At 45.8% G+C, this 12669-nt stretch overlaps 1 protein-coding gene across 1 annotated transcript in view; it reads right to left on the minus strand.

Annotated features, from left to right (window-relative positions):
* The window catches only part of LOC146079409 (uncharacterized), a 97713-nt gene that overhangs the window by 4836 nt on the left and 80208 nt on the right, over window positions 1-12669 (minus strand). The window contains exons 12-13 of the mRNA XM_083186203.1: window positions 11137-11264; window positions 9034-9150 (exon numbers count right to left, since the gene is read on the minus strand). Of these exons, the coding sequence (XP_083042329.1) occupies window positions 9034-9150; window positions 11137-11264 (245 nt within the window). The remainder of the gene's footprint in view (window positions 1-9033; window positions 9151-11136; window positions 11265-12669) is intronic.

Below are 12669 nucleotides of genomic sequence, written 5' to 3' on the forward strand. Positions count from 1 at the left end.
TTGAAATATGTTAATGTATCATGAACAAGAAAATACCTGGTTACATTTAGCAAATCTTAACAGAGAAAAATAAATAAATAAGCTTATTATTATTATTATTATTATTATTATTATTAATAATAATAATAATAAAAATAATAATAATAAAAATAATAATTGCAAGAAACTATTATATTAATATTTGTGCTGTTTTTTCTATCTTAGTTGTCTCAATAAGTGTAACATGGGTATGTCTGTATTAAGAGTTTACTATTTGAGGAAGATGAACTAAGCCTAGAGAGTAAAGTGGGACAAAACATACCTCCCAACTGTCCTAATTTTCATTGTGAAGTGCTGTTTTTTTGGGGACTGTTTTGCTGTCGCACCCATGGACAGCAGTGTCCTGTGGTGGGGGGCAGTTGGGAGTCCCCCTGAAACTCGCTGCTCTGCTTAGCAGCAGTGCCGGCGCAAGGCACCGGAGCGCCCCAGGCGGGGGGGGGGGGGGGACGCTCCGGTGCTCACCCGCCCCCGGCCGCTGTTCAGAAGGGGAAGGGGGTGCTGGTGATCGCGGCGCTCCGGGGGGAAGGGGCGGACGGAGGGGACGGACGGACGGACGCACGCTGCGGTGCTCACCCACCGCTTCATTTCCCAGGGGGGGGGGGGGGTATAGGAGGTGCCACTCACCGCTGCTGGTTCCTTCTTCTGCGGCTGGTGGGGAGACCAGTTCCTAGTCCCTGCTGCAGGCGCTGACTGCCTAGCGCTGCTGCCACGGAGGCACTGTTCCCCGCTGACGCCAATGGTGAGGGGCGGGCGGCATCTGGGACCAGTGTCTCAGCAGCAGCGGTAGCAGCGCTAGGCAGTTAGCGGCTGCAGCAGGGACCAGGGACGGTTTTTAGAATGGTGCTGGGAAACTAGAGATAGATGCCTATTCCCAGTACCTGCCACAATTATATTTTATTTAAATGTTGGGCTGAAGAGGCGCCCTCCAGTGGCCACCGCCCTAGACAGCTGCCTAAAGCTGCCTAGTGGTAGCACCGGCCCTGCTTAGCAGAGCAGTGGTGAATAGATGCTGTGCACAGCATCTATTCACTGGAAACAGAGGGGCTGGGGACATGGCCAGAAGCTCCCAAAGCACTGGCCATTCTCCACAAACAGTCAACATGGATCATTCTGAAAAGGCCATGCTGTTCTTTCTGGCACTGGCATGGCTTTGCCGGTGTTCCAGGTTTCCTGGCAGTGATATTGGAAGGTATGATAAAGTACCAACCAATCACCATGTTACAAATTGTGTTTGAATAATAACAGGAGCTGATTGGAGTATCACTCTCTACTTTATTTCTCTCCAAAACTTAATATATGGTGTGCCCAAATGAAAAGGAGACTATGATTGAATGTAAAGAATATTTAATTACAGTTTATATGTAATATTACAACTACCGAATCAGATGGATCAAGCAAACACCCATTCTCGCCAACTTCTGTTTTGACACCCACTGTGCACAAACTCTGCCACTACCAAGCTTGTAGTGGATTAGTAATGCACAGTTCCCTTGCTTATGGACAGTGCTCCAGCAATTTCACGTGTGCTGATCCGACGATACTGACTAATGAGATCCCCCACAGCCAAAATTGTGGCAGGATTGAGGACAAAGTGTCCCTGCCTGGGCCGTGGCATGTGGTTGCTTCATAATGCTGAAACCACAGGAATATGGCGCACCTTGTGAGACACTGCTCTCCGTGCACCGCCTTCATCCTGTGATTTCTGAATCATGCTCGCCTTCTGCGTAACATCTCTTTGCGCTGATCTGAAGGAATCCACCGTGCATCCGACCGTGCAAAACAACTTTTCAGGAATGAAGAAACTGAGACGAAGCCGCTCACTACACATGCGCAACTGGGAATAACGTCACGCCACCTATCGGCAAACACATTATCCCACTGTGATTAGATACAACGCCGCTACAGCAAAAGTCTACTTTTCATTTGGGAACAACTTATATAACTCCCCCTTTACATGCTATATTTTCATGCACAAGGCAGGCAATGTAATTTCTAATTTCCTTCCCAATCATAGTCTGCAGATGGGCCTGGGTGGGATGTGTGCCAGATTAGCCTGAAATTGTTCTGGCTATGCCCAGAGTAGTCGCACACATATGCACCTACAGTATGTGGACTTGCACAGCTCTGCCAATGACATCTGCACGAGCCTCTAGAGAAGCATATAATTTATCATTTGTGTACAGTACATTAAATGTATGCATGTGTTTGAATAAATGTGTCTTGTGCAGACCTGTAGTAGCAAGCATATGTATAACCCTCTTACTGTAGATGTGTGTTTTGTACTTGCTTTATTGCTGCTGCTGCTGCTGCTGCTGCTGCTGCTGCTGCTGCTGCTGCTGTTGATGATGATGATGATGATAACAACTTGTCAACCAGATACATATGTAGGCTGGTTCTATTGTGCATATCCCTCACTATATTTCCAGAGACATTTTTACTATTCGTTTACAAACTCCCGTGAAAATGGCCACCACTGGTTGACAAGGAATTCTGCAGAGGTAGGTATAATGTTATGGGGGCAGGATGGCCACCCTGGACCTAGGGGCCCACTGGCATATCTATGATCGGTGCAAAGTCTGCAGTGCACATGGGCACCTGGGTCCAGTTAGGCTTACGTTTCGCCCACCCTGCACTTATATGATTATACTCACTGCTCCGTTGGCCCAGCGCTGGCTGCATAGCTGCAGAAATCACCAGGAAAACGTCCACTAAAGAGAACAGGCCTATTCTGCAGATGGACCCCTCATCTCTTAATCTCTTCTCTTAAACCGCCTCAATTGCAATTTACATCGTGCATCCATTATAGATAATATATGATAATCAGGCAGTACATGTAAGGGGGCCATATGGTCTGGAGGGCCTGTGCCATGGCCTGTGACAACTTCCATTCCCACAAAATAAATATTAATTCAATGCCACTGGACTGATTTGGGGAGGTGCGACCTGTCCTTATTTTGAAGATTATGTTTTATTACATATTATTGGCAAAGGGAATAAATATAACCCGTTGCACAGGGAGCTACACTACATTAAGTAAACAGCTGAATTGGGGTGTTGAGTATGGAGGAGAGACAATGGGATTCTGAGTATTTTGACCCATGCGTGCCCCTAGTAACTGACATCCTGTGTCACTGTACCAATAGAAACAGCCCTACGTTAACAGTTAGCAGCCTGAAAGTGCAGAAAATTGGAGATGATATAAGCCAAAATGAAGTATGCCGGAGAGCTTTAGTTTCCATAGTATCCCTTCCCTCACAATTGAGAATACTAATATACTGTAATTCAAAAATGGAAATTGAAAATGTTCTGAAAAGCTCTTACAGTCCTTTCCTTTTGTCTGTATTATAATTAGTGGGCTCTTGTGTTTCCCTCCTATATCCCTATAGATTGTAAGCTTGCAGCAGGGCCCTCCTACCTCCATGTCTGTCTGTTGTTACCCAGTTTGTTTTATCACTGTTTACTATTGTAAAGCGCAACGGAATCTGTTGCGCTATATAAGAAACTGCAAATAAATAAATAAATAAATAAAATGAAGAGATGAATACCCTCATTATACCATCCTGTTCTCATGGAATCCTGTGACAAACATCTTATCTCTGCGGGGTAAAATGTCTAATACACTAATTATTGTAGGGACTAAACATATTTACATTATGAATTTGGAAAAAAATGGCAAAGTTAATATCTAGTTTTTATATCTATTATTCCAACAGTAAAATTATATCTGTGTATCATAAAGAAAAAGTAGAAACATCTCTGTAGAAGAGAAATGATTTCTTGCAGTCGTCCCACCGATGCCAACTGTGGCTGCTCATTTATATAAATTAATACACTTTTTTCATTAACTAAGTTCTAAAAATAAAGTTTCAAAATTAAAATTGTGTACACTGGTGGGCAAGTCTTGTATCATTCTGGACTATGGCTATTCTAATTTACACGCTCCCCTGTGTGTTTGCGCAGGGGAGCGATGTTGAGCGTCTGAGCATGCTTATTTATGCGCATGTGCAGATGCTGGGTGCGACAGAGCATGGTGAACTACTAGTTCGCCATCCCGTATGAGCCTAGCAGGGTGGGGGGAGTGGGGCGGTGGAGAGGGGTCATGCCCATGGGAACGCCAAGCATTTCATGGGCGTTCCCATGAAAAACTTGGCGTTCCCATGTAAATGCACCCATGACGCACAAGCACAACATATGAAACATTTGTGCCCAAGGCCAATTAAAATGAATAAAGCCCCATACACACTGCACAACTAGAGGCACAACTAGAGGCACCGCGGATATAGTTAACTATATCGGTGGTGCCGCTGGTCAACTACATAGGGGCATATTCAGGGTCCGTCGTTAGGACATGCAGATCCGCCTGTTCTAGCTTTTACATCAGCTAGACAGGCGGATTCTGTTTCACCCTTTCACCAACTAGTGTATTCAGGGTGAATACAGGGCGGAACGCCTCCTGGCGTTAAAACACCTATCAGGCGAAAGGGGGCATGCCCAATTCGCCTGCAGGGGAGTTCTCTTGACACCCGGTCTGTATTCACCCTGAATACACCAGAAAACATGCCTGGCCCAGTGGCTGAGTTCCCCGTCCCACCCTCCCTGCTGGGTACTCACCTATCCCTGTCCAGCTGCCATGCAGCAAGTAATACTGTCCCTCTGCCTGTCCGTCGGTCAGCTCCCCGGCCATGGCTGTGTCCTGCCGCAGCTGTCCGCCCACCCATCAATCACTGCCGGCTGTGTCCCCTGTCCTCCAGCCGTGTAGTGCTGCAGCCGTCCGCCCTCCCGCCCGCTGCCCGGCCGTCATGGCTGTGTCCCCCGTCCTCCAGCCTGCATGTAGTGCCGCAGCCGTCCGCCCGCCCGCTGCCCGGCCATCAATCACCGGCTGCCCAGTGATACAGCTAGCGCCTGCCGATCTCGGCATGTAGCGCTTCCCCCAGCAGCCATGGGGAAAGTGCATGCCCGCTGCCCGGCCATAAACCCCCATGTATGCCCCCCTTCCTCCCCCGGTGATTATAAATGGAAGCACGATTTTCCTTCACACATCACAGACACGTTGAGCTGACCCAGTTTACCCGGCAGATAGCTGCCTGCTCTTGGACGATCCACTGATATTTTAATAAAATGAACCCAGGACGAGTTAATAAAAAAAAAATCTCTGATTACATGTAATCTATGTCCTCTGCCTCCCCCACTCCTGGCCACCTGCACCCCCTCCTGGCTGCCTGCACCCTTTGCTGCCCTCCTCTCCCTCCCCCCCTGCTGCCCTTCACCCCCCACCTGGCCACCTGCACACACCCCCCCCCCATTTGCTGTCCTCCTTCACCCCCCCCCCCACCCCCTTGCTGCCCTTCACCCCCCTCCAGGCCACCTGCACACCCCCATTTGCTGTCCTCCTTCACCCCCACCCCCTTGCTGCCCTTGACCCTCCTCCTGACCTTGACCCTCCTCCTGACCACCTGCACCCCCCTGCACCACAGAATGTCGACATGGGGATTAGGTCGACATGAGGGGGGAATGTCAACATGTGATTAGGTCGACATAGGAGATTAGGTCGACATGAGGGGGAATGTCAACATGTGATTAGGTTGACCTAGGTGAAGGTCGACATGGTGGGGACGGTCAACATGGGGTTAGGTCGACATGGTGGGGACGGTCAACATGGGGTTAGGTCGACATGGTGGGGAAGGCCGACATGTGGATTCAGTCGACAGGAGGGAATGTCAACATGTGGTTAGGTCGACATGGTGGGTAAGGTCGACATGGGGATTCGGTCGATGGGAGGGAATGTTAACATGCGGTTAGGTCGACATGGTGGGAAGGTCGACATGGGGATTCGGTCGACAGGAGTGAATGTCAACATTCGTTTAGGTCGACATGGTGGGGAAGGTCGACATGGGGATTCGGTCGACAGGAGTGAATGTCAACATGCGTTTAGGTCGACATGGTGGGGAAGGTCAACATGGGGATTCGGTCGACAGGAGGGAATGTCAAGATGTGGTTAGGTCGACATGGTGGGGAATTATTGACATGGGGTTAGGTCGACATGGTGGAAGGTTGACGGTCAACATGGGGGAAGTCTGACGGTCGGCATGGTTATTAGTAGAGACAGGATTATATGCATTTGCATATTTGCATATGCATTTGCATATTTTAACCATTCTCACTGGTTATTGCATATTATACCTAAAATCTAGTGATGGTGCATGTTTTAGGTTCCACCCCCTTTCCACCCGCGAGTCACAGCACTGCTTTGCCCTGCTGCTGTTGGCCAGGTAGTGGAGTGTGCAGGCTGGGGCCATATGTGTGCAGTGTGGGGAACCTTGGATGTACGCTATGTCTGACACTGCTCTAGGCTACCAATCCATGTTGATAAAAGTCAGTCGGGCGGATGCCATTACGAAGCTCCTGAACTTTTGCCTGCCCCTGGCCTGGGACTTTACACCAAGAGACAGACTTCTGCAGCAGAGGAGGCGGGCAGAAGGGTTGTGACATCACGCGGCGCGGAGGAAATGCCATGTCACAGTCAGTAATGTGGCGCAGGGAGGAAGCCTTCCACTGCGCCACCCTCACACGCTATGCTGACATTTGATCCATCGGCGCTGGAGATGAGGGTCCATGTAGTTGATGCAAGAAGAGCATTGGAGGCTGCAGTATGCTGTAGCAGCCAGGAAGAAAAAAATCCTGTGTACAGAACTAGACATCTGCATATGCTGTTGGCCTATTTTTGAGGTTTATTTGCAACTTATTGTATGCTGATTTTTAAATAAATTACTTAAAATTACTTTTTTTATTATTTAATGTAGCATATTTTAACACTTTTCATGCATATTTTAAGTATTTTTCATGCATATTTGCATGCATATAACAAGGTTTTTATGTTGCATATAATCCTGTCTCTAGTTATTAGGTTGACATGGTGGGGAATTTTCGTCATGGTGGGAATTTATCGACATGGAGTTAGGTCGACATGGTGGAAAGTTGACGGTCAACATGGGGGAAGGTTGACATGGTTATTAGGTCAACATGGGGAAAGGTCGACAGTCTCAAATGGGAGTGAGGGATAACAGAATCATGGGTAAAAATTATCACATGGGTACAACACTGCATGCTGGGAAAGACAATGCAACATGGGTAGAGTAAAAAAAATATTAAAAAAATATCGAAATATATTCATATGAGCAATAATAATTATACAAAATATATTTATAAAAAAAATAAAAATAAATGACATTGATTCATGTAAAAAACTACATAAATAAAATAATATTTTATGTTTTGTAGAGCAGTCCCGACAGAAGAAATTGTCTAGTTCACTTTGTCTAAAGCCTGCCTGAAAGCTGTAGAATCCATTTAGACAATCACACACTGAATAGGCTAAGTCAGATTTACATGGCTGAGTTTAGACAAAGTGAAACAAAAAGTCTAAATGACTCATTTAGACAGGCGAGGCAAACGAAATGAGTTGACAGGCGAAATGGTTTAGACTGTCTAGAAAAAATGATAGTGAATACTACAATTCATCTAGACTTTTTTTTCAGGCGGAAAAAATGCTGTTTTAGACAGAATGGACCTAACGACCAACACTGAATACACCCCCCAGTGCGTACACACCTAACGATATTGTTCAGTGATATCACCTGTGGCCCCTGAACATGCTTTGTTAGCGTTATAGCTAACATTGACCGGGCTATGTAAGGGGGATCAAGCATCATTAACGATATTGATGTATACACTAGATTTAAAAAAAAAAGATATCACTCAGAAGGGGCCTTCTGTGCAATATCTTTTACATTCTCGTCTAGTGTGTTTTATAGCTTTAAATGTGGCCCAGAATTCTATATTGCATCAGGCTGGTTGGACAGCTGGTCAATAAAGATCCCCAATTTTCTGACTGTTTGGCAGGTAGACACATTTCTAATAGCTCCCTTAGGAGATCGGGGATTTAGTTGCAGGTGGCAATTATCTCACCTATGACATAAAATATTATCTAGTGGGTTTATAAGATACTATAATGGGAAATAATCCATTATTATCCAGCTTGGCTAGTAACTTTGCCATTTATCTTGTGCCTATCTGATACAATTTCCTATTTTTTAATATGACTTGTAATAGGAAAATTCAAATTATGAACATATCAAGGGTAGATACAGAAATGAACTCTCATCAGCCATAATTGCCCTCTCTAGGCATGATAATGGTATCCTTTGAGCTAAATTAACTGATCCGATTCAGACCTTATCGTAGCCTGGCAAATATGAAACAGGTGCGCATGTGCGAGCCGCCATCGCTGGCCGCTTGTAAGTTGAGCACCTTGGAAGAAAAGGAGGCAGCTGCTAATGTCAGAGGCCCTCCCGCACAACAGCCGTTGTGCGGGAGGGCCTCTGACATCAGCAGCGGCCTCCAGACAGCCATTGCACCATTGCAGCACTGAGTAAGTCAGGTTTTTCTTGCCTTGGGTTGTCTAGACTTACTCAGCGCTGCAAACAGGGGCAAAACCATTGAATGGTGAATGATTTCAAATGGTTTCCCCCTTTGTGCACAGCTGCGAATATATTCGCAGCCATGGACAGGGATTGGAGGGGGGGGGGGACTCTGGCAGGGCAGCGTTCACTTGATCAATGGGATACAAAGATTTGCAACCCATCGATCAGGTCTGAATCAGGCCATATAATACACAATAACTAATAGTTAACCTACTTATAAAGCATAATTCGACTTACATTTGCTTAGGAACCAATTTTAGTAAGGATTTCATTTGATAACATTTATACTTTGTGAGAAAGCAAACAGGATCGGTTAGCAGTGATGGGGAACAGGCAGATTTTGTGCTTATAAGAATATTTCATATAGAAAACTAGTACACAACAATGACATGTAGCAAAGCGTACCTATCCCAGGAGAGCTTTCATTGGATTACCGGCAATCTCCACTGGCCAAAAGCTCCACAAATGATTAATATTGGTGTAGTATGATTACCAAGGCAATGGTTAAACTCACCCTCTTTTTCCTACTCCAGTGGAACTCAGATCCAGATAATGAATTTCTTGGCAGCCTCTTGCTAGTGCCTGAATTCCTATATCTGTCACCTTTTTACAGCCACTTAAATCAAGATATCTATACAGGAAGAGATTACACTATAATCTATTTGCAAGGAAATCTGGAACAACATTGCTATGCTCTTATGTAGTCAGGAACCTAGACCAAAATGTCTTACACACATCACCTGGCAGAGTGGAAAGCACTAGATTAAATCTAGAATGAAGGAAAAAAATAATGGATTTTTCTGACATTTTGTAAGACACAAACTTGATGTTGTTTTTAAAGTGTAAAATATGTCTCTCAGCAAATACCCTAGTATAATGTTGCCCCTGTCCACAAAAACACATTGTAGAGAGAATTATGTGGGCAATTCAATATGCCAGATGTGGGTTGGTGGAGAATTAGTTGAAATGCCAGCACTATGTGGCCATCATCATTAATTGAATTGCTTCCTAAATAAATAACCAGATGAGGCTCCTGCTATAGGGCTGCAGTCCCTCCAGTCAAAATCCCAACACCAGAGACACAGACAGACAGCACCCGAGCTCCAGTGCTTCCCCCTGCGGGCACCACCCCGCCTCCGGAGCTCTGGTGCTTGCTGGCTGTGTCTCTGACATGCTGGTAACCTCCTCTCACCAGGCTCCATGAAGCAGCAGTGCAGACACATCAACAGCCCAACCCTGTGGGGAGAAGTTCAGCATGTAGTCGATTCCTACTATTGAAAGCTGCTACTGCTCATCATACACAGAGCCACAGAGCTGGAAACTACTCCTCTTCTTGGGCTGTCAGTACATGGAGTGATGACAGCAATAGCTTTCCCGCAGGAAGTCATTCTGTGCAAATCTCCTGAGCTACAGTGCTTCTATGAGCTGCTGTCTGTGCAGCCCAGAAGCAAATCCTCTGCAGTGAGCATGCCCAGACTTCAGTGAGTCAGTGTGATGCAGCTGAAGGTATGGATTGCACCAGAGAGGAGCATGGAAGTTTATTTTATTTTAATGATATTTGTATGTAGATCTTTATTAAGAGTATCATTTTTTGTACTTTAATTTATGCTGCTTTCCCACTGCAGACCAGTTTAAAGTACTGGTAATCTTAAATGGTATTTAAAACGGTATCAGCATTCCCACTGCAGCAGATTACCATTTTAAATACCATTTAAGTACCATTCCCATTGCAGTGAAAAGTGTAAAATGTAGAGTGCCTAACGCCCCCCCCCCCCCCAGTGTAAAGAGTGCCTAATCCCTCCCCCCCCCAAGTGTAAAGAGTGCCTAACCCCCCTGTACCTGCCCTGTGCCCTCCCCTCCCCTTCTACTTACCTGCACGATGATGCAGGGCAGTGGGGAGGCAGCGGGGGTCCATGCAGGGTCCAGGCAGTCCCAGTGCCTGATGAGAACTAGTAATTCTCACTTTGCGCATATGTAATGAGTGCACGTGCATACTAATGAGCCGCTCATTACATATGCACATATGTAATGAGCGGCTCATTAGTATGCACGTGCACACAGTACACATGCACAAAGTGAGAACTACTAGGTCTCATCAGGCACTGGGACTGCCTGGAGGCTAAATAACGTTTAAGAGGCATTCCCACTGCCTCTTAAACGTTATTTTAACGTGTAGGACTCTGCTTTAAAAACGGGTTGAAATACCATTTAACTTTAAACGGTATTTCAACTCTGTCACTTTCCCACTGCAGCCTTAAAACGGTAAATTGCGCTGAAAATCGGCAATTTACCGTTTTTTTAGCTGCAGTGGGAAAGGGGCATAATATTAAAGTTATTAAAAGTGTGTATTTTGCTCTGTACCTGTGTTTATGTGCATATGAGTACATCATTTATGTACAGTAATTGCATACAAACACTTGTACAGCGCAAATCAAACTAATAACCTGCAAATAATTAATGACTGCTTGCAATGAGCAGTACCCAGGAAATTGCAGCCCCCCTTAAGTCTAAAGGCAGGAGCCGCCACTGTTAATAACATAAAAAATGGAAGACAGACATTTAATTGGCATGTAGATAAAACGCCTCAAAGAAAACCAATCTTTACTATTGTACTTACTTGATTGTTCTCAGGTAGGTGCTGATTTCCACTAGACTAACATCTGTCACTTGTGAGCATGAACTGAGAGTCAGATTCTCCAGTTTGGAACATTGTTTGGCAATAAAGTGAACAGTGTGATCTCTTACCTACAGTACACAAATAAAACAAGTGGAAGTAGATTAAGCTAAAACAAGTTTAGGAAAATTTCTAGTTCAAGTTCACTGGCTTGTATTTGTCACTTTAGCAGTAGTGTAACCTAATAGTAAATAGCCCTTCTTTGTGCAAAATTAGACAAAGGGCCCCTTTTATTATAATTTATGCTAATGCCATTGACAATGGCCTTCCTACTAAGACACCCACAAGCAGATTAATTCTAAGAGAGTTTCACCCTCCACCAAAAAAAGACCCTGTGCATGGTGGTGGCCACGCATGCGCATAAGTGCTGGCAGGCCTCAGAGAACATTGCAGAGATGGGCTCATTTCAGAGCCTTTGTCCCTGCAGGTGCTGTGTGATATATTGTGAATAAGAAAGAAAGAAAAAGCAAAAGAAAGAAAGACAAAACTAAGGCCCTTATTCTAATTCGGACGGTACGGCCCGCGTGCGGCCGTACCGCCGATGTTTTTATTCTGCACATGCGCAGAGGTCAATCTGCGCATGTGCAGCCCCCTTCGCCGCAGACGTATTTCGTCCGCCGCAAAGGGGGCGTATAGGGGCGTGAGAGGCTTCATGCCCTCATTTCCCTATGTGTACGCCCCGCGTTTCATGGGCGTTCCCATGCAAACGCGGGGCGTATGCATGGTAATGAGGGCATGACGCAACTCATGGGGGCGGAAAGCTGACGTCGCCGGATGTCAGCTTTCAGCCCCCATACAAGCTACCACACGGACGATTGTCCGTGTGGTCTCAGCTTGCGGGAGCTGCCGGGGCGTGCGGACCTGCCTTCGATGGTCGACGACCATCGAATGCAGGGGGCAGCTCCCACCATGGTGGAGGCGTACGCCTCCACCATTTTTATGCGGATCGCCAGCCGTCCGTGTACGGACGGCCGTGGCGATCCGTAGGGTGGGCGGGGATTGGTTTGTGCGGCCGGAGCCCCGTGTGCGGCTCTGGCCGCACCAACCAGAATAAGGGCCTAAGACGTGAAAAGGCAAAAAAGTAAGAAAAAGTAACAGAAAAAGAACGCAAATGAAAGGAAAAATCAAAAGAAAGAAAACAACTATAGAAAAAAGAATAAGGAAACAAAGTTAGAAAAAATTATAAAAAAGAGAGAAAGAAAAAACAAAGAAAAAAAAGGAAAATAAAAAAAGAGAAAGAAATAGTAAGCAAAACAAAAAGAAAGACAAAAAAAGGATTTTTGTAAGAACTTACCGTTCGAATCCCTTTCTCTGATATGGTCCTGGTGACACAGCTTCACATTGGGGATGTAGGAGGGTCCGAAGGAGCCAGGCACCTATCCTAAAGCTTTAGGAGGGTAGGCTCCTCCCTTCTGCATCCCAGAGTTCCTCAGTTCAATCTTTCAAAGCCACTGGAATACATTAACTAATACAACG

This window comes from Crinia signifera, chromosome 1 (genome assembly GCF_055691185.1).
Source record: "Crinia signifera chromosome 1, ASM5569118v1, whole genome shotgun sequence".
Classification (NCBI taxonomy): Eukaryota; Metazoa; Chordata; class Amphibia; order Anura; family Myobatrachidae; genus Crinia; species Crinia signifera.